This window comes from Struthio camelus, chromosome 2, assembly GCF_040807025.1.
Source record: "Struthio camelus isolate bStrCam1 chromosome 2, bStrCam1.hap1, whole genome shotgun sequence".
NCBI lineage: Eukaryota > Metazoa > Chordata > Aves > Struthioniformes > Struthionidae > Struthio > Struthio camelus.
This window is the reverse complement of record NC_090943.1, coordinates 27,323,557-27,341,551: the sequence shown is the minus strand read 5'-3', so window position 1 is coordinate 27,341,551 and position 17,995 is coordinate 27,323,557. Positions and strand designations below refer to the sequence as shown.

The following is a 17,995-nucleotide window of genomic DNA, read 5'->3' as shown; positions in this document are numbered from 1 at the left end:
ACAGGTTCACCACTTTTTCTTTCTCCTGGTTGTTGCCAAATGCGCTAAACACAGCACTGCTATTTCAGAAGCAAAACTCTTTGCGCTTTATATTATTAAAACACTAGTGGTTTTTGTTCTTACCAAAGCGTAACTAATACACAGTAATTTTTTTTATGGTAAAATTCTAACAAGAAAAGGAAGTTTGAAATTCTAACAAACGCTAGATAGTGGTAACTGGTAATTCCTGGACTTCTCCCAGCACAGAGCAAAATCCCTCCCTCCGCTGTGATCTCTACTGCAGGCGGGCGTCGCCGCTGACCCATCCCAGAGCCCAGACGTGCCCCTTTCCCCCTCACTGTTGGCCGGGGGTTGCTCTCGCTCCCCGCCCCGTCCTCTCCCGACGGGCGCCGCCCGACGTTACTTCCCCGGAGGTTCCCAGCCGCCCGCGGCGGCCGTTGGCCGGCAGCCTTCCCGCCCTTGCGGGCGCCCCTCACGAGGCCGCGCGCCCCGCCAGGGGGCCGCTGGCCGCCAGCGCTCCCCCCCCCCGGCCGACGCCCGTCATTAAAACGGCCCCTTCTTCCCGCCTTCGCTCTTCCGACTGCTCTGTCCCCCGCGGTCCCCGTCAGCGCAGCAGGCAGGTGGCTGCGGCGCCGCCCCCCGGCCCGCCGCGCGAGGCTGAGGCGGCGCCTGCCAGCGGCCCGCCGCTGCCGCCGCCGCCGGGAGCTCGGCGGGGGACGCGCTCGGGCGGCGCTGGGGCCGCGGCGGCCCCGGCAGGCGGCGCTGTGTGGCGGCCCCGGCAGGCGGCGCTGTGCGGCCGCCGCCATCGCCGCTCGGCAGCGCTCGCTGGCTGCTGGGGGCGGCGGCGGGGCCGCGCCGCGTTGCGCCGGGCCTGGGCGCCTCCGGCTCGTGTTGCCTGGCGGGGGAAGGGGCTGCGGGCTGGGCCGGGGCGCCAGCGGGCGGCGGCGCCGGCTGTCGGCGGCGCCATGGGGAAGCGGGATAACCGAGTGGTGAGTAACGCGGTTGCGCGGTGGGGTGACAGCGGTGAGGGCCAGGCCGGCGCCGCGGCCGCCGCTGGGAGCGGCCCGAGCAGCAGCGGCGGCATCTCCGCGAGGGCCCCGGCGGGCGGCGGGGAAGCCGCGGCGAGCGGGGCGCTGCCTCGGCCCGGGCAGCCGCCCCGCTGGGGTGGGGTGGGGTGGGGTGGGGGGGCTGCCCGGCGCGGTCCTGCGCTGCGGGGCGCGGCCGCCCGGCGGGCAGGGAACGGGGGGCGGCGGGGGAGCGCCCGGGCGGGGGCAGCCGGCGGCCGCCGCCGCCCTGAGGGCGCGGAGGGGGGGAGCGCGGCCCAGTGTCGCCGGGCCTGCGCCGTAGCGGGGCTGGAGGCGTCTCGGGGCGGGGTGGAGGGGGGGGTGCGGTTTGAGGTGGATTGTTACACGGCGTCGGGACCGGGGGGCTCCCGGTGCCGCCGCGGGGGTAACGAGCCGGCAGACGACGAAGGCGGGAGGCGGCGGCGGCCGGCGCCGCCCCGCGCAGGAGCGGCCCGAGCCGGCCGGCCGCTCGGCGGGGCCCTGCTGCGCCGGGCTGGCCCCCGCGTGGGGCGGGCAGGTGCCCCTGCCGCCTGGGGCAGAACCTCTAGTTTCCCTGTCAAATCCAGCAGCAGTCGCAGCTCATACCTATTGTGTGATCTGCTCAGGTGATTAAGACGCTGGCCTGTTCCTTATTTAAAAATAAACTTTAAAAAACTGTTCCAGTAGGAGTTACTGCATTTGTGAAGTAAGTCTTAAACACTAACATGTATTTTCTTAAACCTGGCGTTTAGCTGTACTTGAGCAATGTGAAATGTAGCTTTATGCAGCACTCTGCTGACCTCAAGAGCCAGCTTCAAAAGGCCAAAAGTACGCTTCTGCACACCTGACTGCCGAGCCTAATTTTATATTATTACTGCATTCATCCTTGTTGATATTTTTCTTTTAACTTTTTCCTGCCTGTTAGCCATTTACCTCATGTTCACGTTTTGTTTAGGCATAGTAAGGTACAAATTTACAATTAATGAGTTAAAAATAAAACATAAGACTTTTATTTTGTTCCCTTTCTTTGTCTGCTTCTAGTGTAGGCTATGATCTTGTAAGCAGAACCGTTCAGGCAAATGCCTTTGCTTACCTTGATGGAGTAATTTATAATATACATGATGGAAATTTGCATTATATAAGTGTGTAACAAAGTGCATTTGATTACATTATTGAGGCACCAAAACAATGAAGTTTACTGTGGAAAAAAAATGATAGTGTTGGACTGCAGGGCCTGGCCTAGGCGTAAAATGTTATTGCCCTGTTGTAATGTGTTTGGGTGTCTACTTACTTATGTGAGAAAATTTTATACTGCAGTGGGGATGCGCTTGCCCATGCTAGTAAACCTTTCTTTTCCTAGATGAGGCTCCCTACGCCATGATGGCTGCTAGTACAGACAAGTTATTATTTCTTTGCTTCTCTTATATGGCTGTACAACTTCCCACCTGTTAACTCCTTTTCCTGTCCCTTTTTAAAAATGCCATCATTTTGACTGTTTGGAGATGGAAATTAAACTTGTTTTTTCACATCTTCAGGATACTAGCAAGGCAATAACAGTTTGTATTGCTTGCCCTGAGAACTCTGGCTGGCTGAAAGTATCTTGTGCTTCTCATGAGCAAGAAAGATATAAAACAAACGTCTTTTGGTAACTGCTTGAGCAAACTGCCAAAGGAGGAAAACAAACATGCAAACGAGCGCTTTTTTTTGTTGATGGTGCATTTCTGTGCCCTTTCTGGCTGGTGAAATGCAATTTGGCAAAGTCAGATAAATACTTCTAAGATATATTTCTCGGTAAAATAAATGTTCTTAGATGAACCTGTTTGAAATTTTAAGAACGTGTTTCGAGACATACGTTTCCCAATTGTGAAATAAAGAGCAATATTCGGTCATTATGTGCTTGCTGCCAGAAAGTTAAAGAAAGTATGCTGCCAAATGGAGGAAGCTTACTAGCTAATCATCTGGAATCGGTTTGAGGAAGCAGTAAACTAACATTTGACAGTCGTGGCCTCTTCTGCAGGTCCAGAGACTGTGGGGTGTTTTTGTTTTGTTTTGTTTTTATTTCAGTTTACTTCAAGTCAGAAACTAGATAACTTTAAGTTAAGAACAAGAAATCTTGTTTTTGTGAATAATAATTATGTAAGAATTTAAAGCTCTCGGATATTAACTCTTGAGTGGTAACCAAAAAGAGTTAACTCAATTTGCTAATGCCAAGTCCTGAATTACATTTTCCTCTTCCTTTTGTAGTGTATCTAATACATTGAAATTATCTTTGTTTAATGAAAAAAGTGTTCAAATACTGGCTTCCTGCATTTCTAAAGGAACTCTTCTTTCTCTTCCACTCAGAAGAAGCTTAATTCAAATGGCAAAATAAATATTTTTTTACTCTGTAAAATAAGAAACCTCATTTACCATTTTATATTATTAAAAAAAAAAAAAAAAGCTAAAGTTAATAATGTGAATGCAGGTCTGTAAGGCTGTAACTACCTGAGTGCATAATACCTGGCTACAAAAGAAGGTGCCAAGCTGAGACTGAACTCATTTAAAGTGACAGACTTTAGCAGTTACTGGCCCATGTCAGTTAACCTTTGTGTGCGCATCAGAAAAAAAAAAAAAAAACAAGAAATGGCTGAAAATGTGACCCTTTGAGTTGTGAAGACGTGAGTCAGAAAATGGTCCACTTGAAAGCATGCTCTGGTTGCTTCAGCACAGTCCAACAGATGGCCCGTGAGCCCAGTTTGGTGTGGGGAGTGTTTCCTTCATACCTGCCGCCTTTCGCTGGTGGAGGCTGGAGCCGCTCTCTTAGACCAAATGTGGCCAGAAGAGGCAAAGCTGCCAGCCGCCTCATCTGCTCGCATCAGCAGCCATCAGAGAAGGGCTTGAATAATATGCAGTAGGTAGGGCCTGGTCTGACCTATTTTAAGAACGAGGGGAAATCAAAATCGAGAGTGGTTTATCTCACGAAGTGGGCACTAAATCCATTTTGGTCATAAATGGAGCCAGGGTCTGGGGAAGATCATAGGATTATATAATGAGTTTCTTGTGAAATATATCCCAGGAACACTTTTGATCAACTCATCTTAATTTTATCACTTCTGGGATGTTGTGAGCCTATCTCTGCAAATTTTTAACACGTTTTTATCATACTTATGTGATGATAATTTTACTTATATCTCTGCCTAAGATAAAAACATATCTCCCTTTTCCTTGAGCACGATATAATTGGCATATCAGTAAATCAGTATAAGAAGAGTTGACAAACTGTTTTCTAGAATAGATTTTTTTCATTAATTGCTGCTGCAGATTATGGATTTTAATTTTAAAATTTGATTTCTATAACATACTGCATTTTTTTTAAGTGCGTATGAAGAGAATGCACAAGCTTGAATATTGAATACTTCATAAAATTTGTTTAATAATACTGTTACTTTGATCTATTAACACAGATTACCTTTATTATTCAAAATACTTTTTTTTTTTATTTTCCTCAAATAGGCCTCAGGCACAGGGGTCTCATATATGTGTAACTGTAGCAGAACAGCACAGCTTATTTGCTTTAGTGTTAAAGCAAGAACCTTGTGAGGTATTGTTAATTTATTCAGCATTTGTTGAATCTGCTATCAGTGATTTTCAGCAGAACTTTAAAGGCCTAAATATAGGCTCTCCCAGAGAATAAGAGAGCTAAAATTAAATCACACTTTCCATATCCCAAGAAAGAATATTTCAGCAATCATAATACTGTATTCAATTTCCAAAAGTGTTTCTCAGTGGGGGGAATTTTTATTAAAATGTGGGTGAATTTTTGCGGATGAGTTCTTTCTGCCAATACATGCCTCGAAATTGAAAGCGTTTTCTGGAGTCTTTCTGTCTGACTGAATCGAGAAGGGTTGTGCAAAGAAGGACAAAATTTTGTTAGTATAGTATAGTTAGTTTTTGTTTTGTTTTGTTTTCATACTCAAGGCTTATATGAATCCCATAGCTATGGCCAGAGCACGAGGTCCTGCCCAAAATTCGGGACCAACAATACAAGACTACTTGAACAGGCCAAGACCAACGTGGTAAGTGGCAATATTTGTCTGCCTTTCTGACCCTCTGAATAAAAGCTTTGTTCGTTCTTCCTAAGATAACGCAGTTACTTCGTCCCCAGAATGCACAGTAATACATTTTTTAAAGATACGTTGTCTCTGGCCAAGATGTTCTTTTCTAAATGTGCGTTCAGTCTTCTTTTTTAAAAGTAATAATATTGCATTCTGAAAGACATATATCTCATTTGTCTTTAGATATTTGGCAACAGTTCCTCAGAGGAGGAAAATGTTGGTCCTTCTGTGTCTTTCATGAATCCTAATATATTCAGCAGATATGTTCAGTTTTTAAACAAGGTCATCTCAAGAGAAGTAATTTGAAGATGTATTTTTAGAGTGAAGCCTGACTTATCCAACCGTCTTCTTAAGAAACAAAATCATTACTGCAGCTATTTTCAACAACTTATTTTATGTTCGATCCATTTTGCCTTCTCTAATAAGAAACTAGAGCACAATTTACCTAATTGCAAAGCTAGCTTTAGCTCTTTCAGAGGTATTTAGCTATAGTACTTATGTTTTCAGGGTTAGTTTACCGTACCATACACATAACGTCTACTATGCTTTCGTTGCTCTTTCTGGTAGAAGTTCACCTAAAGCTTCAGGAAAAGCCTACGAAACCTTAGATGTTTATACCTCACTGTGTTTCTGTTAAAACACTGAGGAAGGTATTTTTAATCATGAAAGTAGAGTAATACGGATGTATCATCTTTTCTATGTAGGGAAGAAGTGAAAGAACAACTAGAAAAGAAAAAGAAAGGATCTCGGGCTTTGGCCGAGTTTGAAGAAAAGATGAATGAGGTTTGTAATGCAACGGATATCATGTTAGTATTCTGTCCTTCCTATCTGATAAACTACTTTTTTTCCATTACCATTAACAGTACTACGTGCCCATAATAATTCACTCAAGCTTTCTGTGAATGAATGTTTTATTGTGTTTATATTGGATCCTAAGGTTATCCCTTAACAATGGAGAGCTACTCTCACTTCAGAGAAACACTGTATATGTGTATGTTTTGAAAAATGCTGCTGAATAAAACTTGAACTTTTCTTAAATGTAAATATAGTTATACAAACACACATATATATTAGTCAATAAAACTTATGCATTTTCCAGTATGATAAGCATAAGTCTCTCTTTCTAATCTTCACTTGTTCCTCCAAAGAGGAATATTACTGGGAATTGACTTCTTTGGCAGGCAATGTACATAAAATACCAAAGTAGAAGAAAGTACAGAGGAGGGCCTTGAATGTCCAGACAGGACTATAAAGCACTCCTTTCACTCTTATCCCAAGCTGACTACGTTCCGTGCTGGTTCCTACTATAAGCTGAGCCATTCTAGTATCTGTGTTCAGTACTTGTGTTCAGTACTGGAGATCAGCAAGGTACAAGAAAGTTGCGTTTATAACTCCTAGTGTACGCTTAGGAAGAAATTGGCCTAAGATGAATTTCACTCTTCCTGTTCCCTTGATGGGTTCTAGTGTCTTGGGATAAGCTTTAAGCATTAGTCCTCATCATTGTATGAGAGTTTCTGATTGAACTCAGTTATGCTCCTTCTGTATTGCTGGAAGGACATGGTGCATCTGCTCCGGTTACACCTTTTTGCCCAAGAAGCAATACCAGTATTTTCATGGTGGTGGGATGCTGTTCTGGGAGGATCAGTTTTCAGTGCCCCTAAAGTTTTAGCTCAGTGAGTCTGGTTTAAGACTTGTAGTCTTTGATTGGTTGAAAAGATTGCAAGTCTTTGAATGCAGTGCCATCTCTCCTAGTTTACTGCCGGATGTTATGCTTTTTTTCCAAACCATCACGTTAGTGTGGTCTCTTTATACCTGAAGGAGCCCGTGTGCCTAATAAAGCACAGCCTGTTTTTAGAGACCCCTGGCTAGCTCCAGGTAGCTGGTATGCCAAATTACACAACCTACTGCAATACTGTGGAGGCGGTGTACCTTGGGTCGTGGAAGCACACTGCATGCAGCACTGTGTCCTGGCTAATCTGCCTCAGGAGCAGTGTTCAGCTAATTCACTGTATGCTGACTTGGGGATCTCTGCATAATATAGCTTGCACATGAGTAATCTTACTTAATTCCTGCTATTCCTCTCCCTTCAGCACAATATGTGATTTATCATCGCTTTGCCAATACAATACCAATACATCCTAATTGTGAGGAAAGGGAGAATAACAATACTAAAAAAAGGAGCGCGCGTCTCTGACGCAGGAAGGGGAATTGGCACAAGTTGAAACTAGCAGCTTTTCAGTATGATGGAGTTGGAAATGCTTCAGAGCCCCTGAAAGTGGGATTTTAGGTAGACCTAGAGAGTGTATGAGGGGCTAAAAAAAAGAGGAACGAAAGGAGTCTTTTATCTGTGCAGTGTGCTTGGCCTAACAGAAGCAAGAGCCTTTCTGTGAAGGTACACACAGTAATTTAATATTCTGATAGTTGTTGACGCTTGACAGAGGCACCCATGCATCGAAGCAGAGCTAGGAGAAATAGCCTTAAGATTTTACTTCAGGTGATTTTAAAACTAAGACAAGGTACCAATTTTTGTGGTAGGGTGCCCTCCCTTGCTTAAATGCTCTACTGAGAAAACTGATAAAAATAACAAACATATAATTGATGGCCTTCAAATCGAAGGTAAATGGCCATCTATGAAATCCAAATAACTTGAGTGTTAAGTTGCAGACTAACAGATACTTGATAATTGAACAAATTTCTGTAAAATCAAATGCATCGTAGCCTTGGTTTATTTGCATGTGTTGTTTATTTTCTGCAAGTTTTATGAAAATTTTATAACTTGAGGTACAGGACACGATTTCAAGACAGTTCCCACAATGAAACTTGTAATAACGATCACGCCATTGTTTCGCCTGTTTGTTTTTGTTTTCAGAATTGGAGGAAAGAACTGGAAAAACATAGGGAGAAATTACTGGGTGGAAGTGAGAGCTCTTCCAAAAAGAAAGAGGTAAGTTGTTTTCAACTTAATACAGTTTGTGTTTGAACGGGATTTATCACCTATGCTGCCAATACAGAATGTCATAAACGCATTTTAAAAGTCGGCATTAAAGAACATAAATCCAAATGCATGACAAAAGGACGTGATGCCACAATAACAATTTTGTTTTCTTTTTAAAGAAAAAGAAAAAGGAAAAGAAGAAATCTAATAGGGTGAGCAAAATTTTCAGTTTTCTGAGCTTTTTTGCTTTTGGGTTGTTCCTGTTTGTCATTTAAGGTCTCGTGGAAAGAGAGAGTATAGCTCTAATTTTGAGTTTATATGTTAAAACAATTTATTTTTATTTGAGAGAGGAAGCTAACATTCTGTACAAGGAGAATTTTACTTCTGTTTAATTAAGAGGAAGGAGCAATAAATACATTTTATTATGTTTAAAATGTTAGTAACTCACTTTTTACAGTTTCATTTAAGAAAAATCTATACAAGACCAGCTTCTTGGAAGTAAAATTTCATTTATAATACTTCAAAAATAGAGATTTTTAAGGGATGAGGATTTGTTTGGATGATCTTCTGACTATTTGCTAGACAAAATGCTGCATCTCACAAGCTTCACTTTTTGTTGTGTTTGGTCAAGTTGTCTTCATCTTCTTCTTCTTCATCAAGCTCTGATTCTTCCAGCAGTGCATCTGATTCAGAAGATGAGGTAAGAACTAATTTATTAGAACCTGACATGTTTTGTGTTTTCAATGAAAGTATGCATTTGTGGTGCTCTCAGCACACTGGAGGCTCAGCTGAAGTAGTCTGGTCTTTCTTGGCTACTACAAGAATTCCTCTCTCATTCTAGGGGGAAATACGATAGGTTTCTGTTTCAAGTATAGGAAGAGTGATGGAAGACGAATAAACATTTTAACAAATATATCAAAGCCACTAAAATTGTGGCCAATATTTGTTTAATTTAACATACTGTGTACCAGCTTGAACAGTAGGAAAAGCTCTAGACTTGTCAGGGTGGAACTATAATTCACTCTGGAGTGAAGGTAACCTTTCATGACTGTACCAGTTGGCCAATATATCTGATTATACAGTGTTGAATCTAATTGAAGAGTTACTGTTTCATCTGTGGAATCAAAGGCTTAACAGGGTTTTAAAAGGAGAATAAATGGAAGAAAACATAAGATACCCTGAAGTCCATCACAGATTAAAACCCAACAAGTTAGCAGACTTTTGGAAAGACATACTTTTGGTCTTGAGATTTTTTTTTTTTTTGATCTAGTATGGTATCAGTCCTGAACTTTCAAATGCATGTTAACAAAGCTGAGATTTTTTTGAGCAAGGAATGGAACCTTAGCGTTGGCATGTTACTGTGAAGGCAAGCAGAGTCACAGAAACGATACAGGTGCTGAAAGTAAATTCCTCGCATTGTCTGTGTTTCAGTTTGCGCTCTCATCCTGTCGCTGGACTCCATTGAAAAGTCTGTCCCTTCTCTTCAGATATTTATACGCACTGAAAAGATTTCCCCCCCCTCCCCCCCAAGCATTTTCTTCTCCAGGCTACGCAGTCTGAGTTTTCTCAAATAATAAGGCTTTCAGGCTCTTTTCGAGAAAAAGAGGAAATAAACGTGATTCATCAGACAGGAAATTGATGTTCAAATGCATTCGGCAGTCCTATCCAAGAACGTTTCATAGAAAAATCAGCTCACTTTTGTTAATGAGATCTATATAACACACGTTTTGGCAGTACATTTTAAAATATTGTTTGAGGACTTGGTTTGCATAAAACTAAATAGTTTTTGATGCGATTGGAACTTACAAAAGTTACGAATGTTTACACACAGACACACGCATGCGCATGCACATAGAAGAATTTCTTAACCAACAGTACTAATTTTGTCTGGCTGGCCTTTAAGCTGGATCCATTTCTGTTTCAAGGTTGAATTATATGCTTTTTCAACAGAATCCCCCATGTAAGCATAGTAATGTACAAATGCATTTTTACTTTTTAGCAAAAATCTTTATTACAGATATTCAGATTCCATAGCATACATCTAAATAAAAATACTTTAGAGAACCTGGATTTTTCACCAGTTTATTTTTTTTTAAATGCAGAAGAGTTGTGAATGTTCTCTGCTAAAAGAATCAATTATACTGTGCTTTATTCCTCAGAGAGCATGATAAGACATAGGAATTTGGGGGTTTCTAGCCTCTCAAATTTAATGTAAGGCTTTAATATCTAGTGAGATTAAATTCAATTTTGTGTTTTTTTCTTTTTTTTCCCCCCTAAAATATTTGTGTATAGGATAAAAAGCAAGGAAAGAAAAGAAGGAAAAAGAAGTATCGCTCCTCACGGAAGTCTTCAGCAAGCTCAGCTTCTGAGTCCGAGTCAGACAGCAAGGTAAATGCAAATACTCTTGGGAGGTTTTCTTGATCTGTGTTATAAAGACACAGATATTTCTGGCTTCTGCATATGGACCTTTTTTTTTATCTCCCAAATTTAAAGCCATACATTCTTACTGTAGCTGAGTTGTGTTGTAACTTCCAGATGCCGTCAGGAATCTAGCTGTATTTGTCACGATGGCTGACAGAAGTAATGTGATCTTTAGAAGATAAACATGCTGTTGTTCTAACAATTTTTAGCTATTTTGCTGAATTCAGACATACGCAGTTTTTGTGCTGCTCAAACATTTAGTTTGAATTCAGACATTAACACTTCAAAAAATGAAATTATTCTGTGAACATGTTGTGAATAAGCTATTTTATTTAAGACCATCAGTAAAAATGAAGATATAGCAGGATATCAGTGATATTTCCTTGCTAAGTAACTGTGGACAGAGGAGTTTCATGTTGGAGCACTGAGCCTCTCCCAAATGCTTATTAAATTGAGGGTTTGTTTTCCCTTGCTTAAAGAAAGTAGAGCAATGTACATGGCCTGGCTTACTGAATGAACAAAAAAGTGGGAAAGATAAGTGAGGCAATCTGTCTGGTTACGTTTGCATTTTTTGTTACAATGGATAGTAGTGTTATTTCTTGCCTAAATATTAATAATGCAGTGAGTTTTTAAGATTCTAAGTGTAAAACTTCATTGAAGGTTTTCACCAGAATACCTGTACCAGCGTCGTATAAATTATGATGAATCGCTCTTTGCGTGCCCCTATCAAATTGTGCTAATGAGAGTTTGAAAACTCTCTTAATACATAAAAAAGACACAGAGAACTGCTGAAATGAGAAAGCGGAAAACTTCAAGGCAAGCTCTACTCCCCTCCCCCACACACCTAACCCCAGGCCCAGTCAGCTGAGATGAGCACAGATGGAGAATACAGACTCCAGACTTTTGGATGTTCAAAGGGCATGTGGTTACAACAGTGATAGCTGGTCTCCTTTTCAGAGGCTTTCTACATGTTCTGCTCTCAGCAAGTGCTCTGTTACCTGATTCCATAGAGAGCTTTTCACACTGCTGGTTCAGGACGTCAGCATTTGCCTCAAAATTATGTTTTTTTCATACTGTTCCTGTTAATTGCGAGGTAAAAAGAGCAACTTTGAAGAATGACCTTCGAAATAGAGGAACAATAGAAAGGAAAAGGCATTGGATTGGCATTGTTGGCATTTGTGCTTTTTTTTTTCTGAAATTCTTCTGTCATAGTGTGTTTTTTCTTTCTATTTAGGACAGCATTAAAAAGAAAAAATCAAAGGAAGACCATGAAAAAGAGAAGGTAGAGCTCCTTTTAAAATGCTTATGTCAGAACTGCTTTTTACATACGTAATGGATCTTGGCTTTTTTGTTTTTTAATATTGAATGCTTCAATTTACACATATAGAAACTTACTATCCAAGACTAGACAAGATATTTAGTACCCCCAGTTTCAGGTAGATTTTTTAGTTGGGTTCAGTTCCTGTTTTAGTAACTGATGTCAGGGGAAACTGCTGGATCCATTTTTGTTATGAGTGTGAACAAAAAAGTATCTGCTCTGCTGTGGGAGATCAGTGGCGTTCTGGTGTTTTGGTTTTTAGCTTCTCTTGAATAGTTACATTGATCTGAAAATATTTCACTGGTATGTTTGGTAGGTAACTGGTTTGTTGCTGGAAATTTAAATAACATCAAGCAGAGGACGTTTTTATCTAAGTGTAGTCAAAATTATATATGTTGTAGTTATATTGGCTTCGAAAAATTACTGATAAAAACATATTAGCTTCAGCAAAATTATCTTACTTTGTTTTTTCTATGAGCATGAAAACCTTCCTTCGTTTTCCCCACTCCACCATTCTGTACACACATCTAAAGACTGCTTTCTTCCTTTCATTATGTTGAATGCAAATAATCTCGTTGACCTAAACTGTAGTGATTTCTATCCTATGTGTAAACTAACAAAGCTTTCAGAGTTCTGTCTAGTCTTTCTCTCCAGTTACCTTTCTTTCATGTTGGTTTCTGCTACTTCAGTGGACAGTATTGACCTTGATGTATCAGTTTTCCATTGAACAAGGCAGATGTGTTGATACCACTTTTTTTTCTTGCTCTGCTTCCAGTTCAGAGTTTCCGTTTACCACCGGCTCCTTTAACTTTGAGTAGCTTCTCTTCAAAGAGCCACGTGTCTGCCTTAGTGCCTTAATCTTGGCTAAGCTCTAATGCCTACTTTCAGGCCTCTTCTGAGAGCAAAGGGGTTTTGGGGACTTGAGGTCTTCCCCTATCAGAAGATGCCCAGTCTCTCAAACTGGCTGCATCATTTTCTGAGTACCTTTGGGAGAAGATTGTGGTACCTATGATATGGACTAGATAGAGTTGAGATGTGTGATCACATCTTGCAAAAAGGTGTTCAGCAAGACATTTTTCTTTCCAGTTTCTGGCCTTAGGAACTGGATGGAAGAAAGCAGCTTCAGTTTTGGAATCACGCTTTCCCCCTTCTGCCCCTTGCCTGGTCCAGAGCAAAGGGGTCTTGGCAGAAAGTAGCTTGTGAGAGTAATCTCATACAGAATCCAAATGTTAATAATAAAAAGATTGCCCTGTAAAGATACTGAGATTGTGTACAAAATGTTGAAGGTGCAGCTGGCAGGGGCAGCTCGCCCACGTGGACACCAATATAGAGGGAGCTTTTTCTTTTAATTTCATTAGCAAAGCAAGATTCTGAAGCTGCATGCAGTGTTTGTATATGCCTACTGAGACGTGTTATTTACTCAAGAGTACTTGGAAATCATGCAGCACTTTATTTTCAGATGTTTACTCCTTCACAATGCTCTTATTTAAAATAAGAGACTATAATGTAACGTAATTTCACTTGTAGAACATTGCAGTATCTTGGTAACAAAAGAAAGCAATATATAGAAAAAAGATTGTATTTCCACGTTTTAACAGTTATTAGACGTTTTGGGTAATTCGGTGGTGATGATGAGTAGTTTAATACCTGCAATATCATCTCAAAGGCCTAACTTTACTAACAAATATAGTGCTTCTTTTGTGTAGGATGCCAAAAATCATCACAGGAAAAGGAAGAAAGCTGATCGTGGTGATGGACCTTTATCATCAGAATCCTTATCAGAATCAGATCAGACAGAGCAGGTCAGTGTGAAACCTCAATTTCAGATGTTACAATGTTTTGTTTTGTTTTGTTTTTTAGCTTACTGATGCCCCTGAGCGAATGAAGCTAGCTTAGGTTAATACGTTGTTGGAACTGTTTTTGCTCTCCTCAGTTAACTTTGAGGGTGCAACACGTTCAGGGATGTTCATTTGTTTCTCTTTAATAAACACTTACAGTAAGAATGGTTTAGTGAAACTCTTACTACCTACAGGTTATTCTGAATTCTTGCTTGACAATTTTCAACTATTTACAGATATTTTAGGATTCAGTAACATGTCAACTGCTTGATGGGGTTCATTTCACAGGATTTCCCTTTGATGTTTGTGCATAGATAGGCAGATTTCAGGATTGTCAAAATTATTAGCTGCCTTTTCATTTGATTTTTTTAAAAAGGCCATAATTATCTTATTCTCACCTTTACTTAGCTACTTTGAAGACTTTTATTCCTGTAGGATTACAAAATGTCAGACAATGCTAGGGTTTTCATTACAAATTTTTATCACGTTACTAGCTTAGTAATTTTACTTCTCTCTCTGCTGGTTTCTTGCTCTGCTGTATATTAAAAGCAGAGAGAATTCCCAAATTGCAGGTTTATAGGATAATACTTGTTCTAGAAAATGACATAGGTATCCACTGTTTCTTCATGCGCTATTGTTCAGCTTGTTCTACCTCTGTTGTGCCGTCAGTCATTTATGCACAGCAAGAGCTTGAACTTTTACTTAAAACAGCATTTCCAAAGCTGCTAGCCCATTAAATATTATTTTTCAGGTGCAAGTGAAAAAGAAGAAGAACAGTGAGGAAAAAGAGAAAGCAACAGCAAGTATCCTTCCTACTGTTACTGTAGTTTTAGGTTATAAATACAGTATACTTGGTTAATTTCTAAGTTCATATTTTGCAGTTATACAGATGTTTTATAGCATGAATCTAAATTCATAATTTCTCCATTCACTTCCTGAACTCATTTTTTCCTTTATATATTTGAAGAAGAATTTGTGCCTATTTTACCTAAATAGATATATTTGAGATGGGATTTATATAAGTTTAACACTTATTGCATGAAGTCAAAATATATTTTACTCGGTATCAACCAGACAGAACTATTAAATTCTACATAATATCTGGTGGAGTAGCTATTTGCCATACAGACTGCAGTGCTGTTCCTATGGCAAAGTATTGTACATAATCCTTCCTTCTGTAAGCCCCCTGTACCAAAGCGGCCGCAGTCTCTGCAGTGCCTATCCTAGTATAATTCTTCCCCAGCCAAACAAAAAGCTTTTAGCAACCTGTTACTTCCATTTTGTGGGTTTTTTTCCCCTATTGATAAAAGTAAGGTGGAGGTTCAGCAGTGATTTTTCAGATCCCCTCTCTCATCTTGAGATCTGAATTAACCACTGGTAGAGATGTCTGTATCTTTCCCTCTCCGCTGACTGTCAGAGAGCCCACAGCAGCACTGTTTGTAACTTGGACATCTCATTTGTCCACATGAGCTGGTGTGAAGGGAAGGCTTACAATAGTCATCCAACAAATACAAGCATAGGAATATCCGTGATACTCCATGCATACTTTATGTGGAACTTAAGTTTTTGGTTTTTCATAATCGTGTAAGCTGTTTGCTATAAAATTTCTAGTGACTGTGTTTTTTCCTTAAAAGAATTGCGTGTGTATATAATATATAAAACAATAGCTTTTATATCTAGGTTGTTTTGTTTGCGTTGCATCACACCTATTCAAGAATTCAAATTGAAATTCTGCTTGCAAAAATACAAGATTGTATCTCTCAGCTTCTACAGCACAGTGCTCAGAATACTCACTTCAGGACTGAACCCGATAGCTTAACTTGAGTGTATTTGTATATACAATTGAGATGATGATGTTACTTTTTAAATAAGGTATAAGTGCTGTTGGTTCTAGCCAAGTGTACTTGAACTATTTAATTTTGCACTGTAAATATAAGCACTTATTTTTAAATCTGTAGACATTCTAGTCACTCCCACATATATCAAATATCATTGCTTATCAAAGCGCTTTCTTATTATTTTCTCAGAAATCTATAAAATGTTGAAATCAGGTAAAAGATTAGGAAACAAAGTAGTTGCAACGGTGAGAGGCATGAAATAGACCGTGAAGAAGATAAATTGAAAAGCTGTTCATAATAGTACAAACTAGTGGATGAAATATGGACTGTCTTTTTCTAGCATTAGCATATGTTGATAGGTCTCTTTTGAAATGCCTTTGTGTGAATATCCTTTCAGTGCTCTCATTTTTCATTAGCTGAATTTAGTAAATGGCAGTTTTCTCATGCGATAACCTCCATTTTAATTTTTTTTTTTTAAGGATAAAACAAAAAAGAGAAAGAAGCACAAGAAACATGGTAAAAAGAAGAAAAAGAAGACTGCTGGTTCAAATTCAGATTCAGAATAATAGAAAAACCAAGACTATCCTTTAAACAAAAGTGCAATGAGTAAAGGAAAGTTAAACTGTGAAATGATGGCAAACTTTACCAAACTGCATGAGATTTCCTGTGTCCTATAAATATTCCTAATATTTCAGAAGCCAGCCAGATGCAGCTGTGCTGAGAAAGACCATCGTTGTTGCCTGCTGCTTAATATATGGGGTACAACTTTTATAAAATTCCAGTTAACAATGTAGTAGGTGTTTGAAACAATATGAGACAGTAGTCCAGCTGAGATGTAAAATACTGGAAAATAAAAGTCAACTTTTTAGAAACTAAAAGTAGTGTTTTAAAAAGAATTAGTAATAGTCTTAATTTGTAAATCAGGACAAATAAAATCCCAAATTCATCTTTCAGGTTACTATAGTACATAAACTATTACAAGCTGATGTCTGCTTATGGCTTTTACAAAATGGAAACTTGATGATGACATGTAAAATGCTATCTTTGTAGAAATGTTTAGCATCTGCCCCATTACCATCTTTATGCTTGTGGGAAAGGGAATGCTACCATTTTGGCTAACTGAATAGGGTGCCTTTGCCTTTGATCCTTGCAAATCTCTGCTATTTTTAATCCGTGCAGCATCTCTCATTCTAGGGAGGTCACAACTATTGTCAGCAGGCTTTTTCGGAATAAGCAGTTCTGGGCCTCTAAGCATGTGCTTCTGCATTAAGCAAAAGCAATGACCTTTTGCAGCATAACTGACGTTCAAAAACTAAAAATTTTACCTCTGCTTCTTTGAAATAGATCTGTGCTAGTAAATACGCGTATTTCATTTCATGTAATTTTGGTTTAATTGAACACACTTCTGCCAAACACTGGTTGCTTTATTTCTTTGCTTTATCTTTAGAATTGTTTTGCATGTTTTGTACCATTTTTAAATTAACAAAATACAGGTAATCATTTGTTGTAACCAGTTTTATGAACTATGTTCCACGTGCAGAGTTTCATGTATGTATTTAGTTATTCTTAAAGTTAAGTTCATTGCTGTGTTTAAATGCACACTTGCTGAAGATATTTAGCATGTAAAAAGCGGGGTTTTGATATCTAACAGCTTCATATTGAAGCTGATTTTACTCTAAGCAAGCTCAGTGGCAGACCTGTTAAGTGATGTGTCTTGTTATATAAAAAAAATACTGCCAGAATCTCATTAAAGATACTGTTTAAACATTTTGTATTTATATTTTTGTACTTGAGGGCTACAGAATGTTTACCTAAGTCATAATGCTATTTTACTTTAAATAAGTTCCTTTAGAAATTAAAAAAGCTTTTAAATCAAATGTGCACACATGAAAGCACAAGCAATCATTGGATTTTAGTTTTTACATGAAATTCTCATCGTCTTCCATTGAAGTACTCATTGCTGGGCCTCCTGTGCCCACAGCTGCTCTTCTATTCGGAGTGCTAAACTACAGGATTGTCCTCATGATCCGCCTCTGTTTCATTGTACAAGTGCTAACTGCTAACTTACCTCTGTTGCATACAGATGTTTCAAATATATTATTTCAAGACCAAGAATTTCAAGACCTTAATTAACTATTAGTCTGCCAACCATAACGAAAAACTGGGCAAAAAAGATAGTTAGTATTGCCATTCTACAGTGAAACTGACTCTTCAAGTAAGCTTTTAGAAAAATACAAACTTTGACTTGCAGCAATGACTTTCTGTCCCTAGTCCCTAAAACTATTTTCATCAAATATTTTATACAGTTGGGCTTGATGTTACTGATTTTGGAGACTGTTACATCGTTGAGGTTAAAATAAAGGCAAGATGCAGTGAACAGTAGGGCTTTGATTTGAGGGTTGTTTTTGTCCTAAGTTGTGGAGTTGCAGTTTTGGTGAGAGGAACTTGTAATGAACCATATGATAGATACATGCTCTACTCTGTGTGATGCCTTATTTGACTTCTATA

General features: G+C 39.7%; 1 protein-coding gene across 2 annotated transcripts; it reads left to right on the top strand.

Moving 5' to 3' along the window:
- The first annotated feature begins 809 nt into the window (after positions 1–809).
- FAM133B (family with sequence similarity 133 member B) lies at positions 810–17,864 on the top strand. Of its 2 annotated transcripts, none has more exons than XM_068934834.1 (11): positions 810–989; positions 5,001–5,098; positions 5,842–5,920; positions 8,007–8,081; positions 8,252–8,284; positions 8,704–8,772; positions 10,365–10,460; positions 11,728–11,775; positions 13,518–13,613; positions 14,401–14,448; positions 15,967–17,864. In XM_068934834.1, the coding sequence occupies exons 1-11, from the start codon at positions 966–968 to the stop codon at positions 16,051–16,053; spliced, it is 753 nt and encodes a 250-aa protein (XP_068790935.1). In that variant the 5' UTR covers positions 810–965; the 3' UTR covers positions 16,054–17,864. The 2 variants fall into 2 exon arrangements, with proteins under 2 accessions (XP_068790935.1, XP_068790934.1); XM_068934833.1 differs by having other exon boundaries at positions 811–989; positions 14,401–14,452; positions 15,967–17,254.
- Positions 17,865–17,995: the final 131 nt, after the last annotated feature.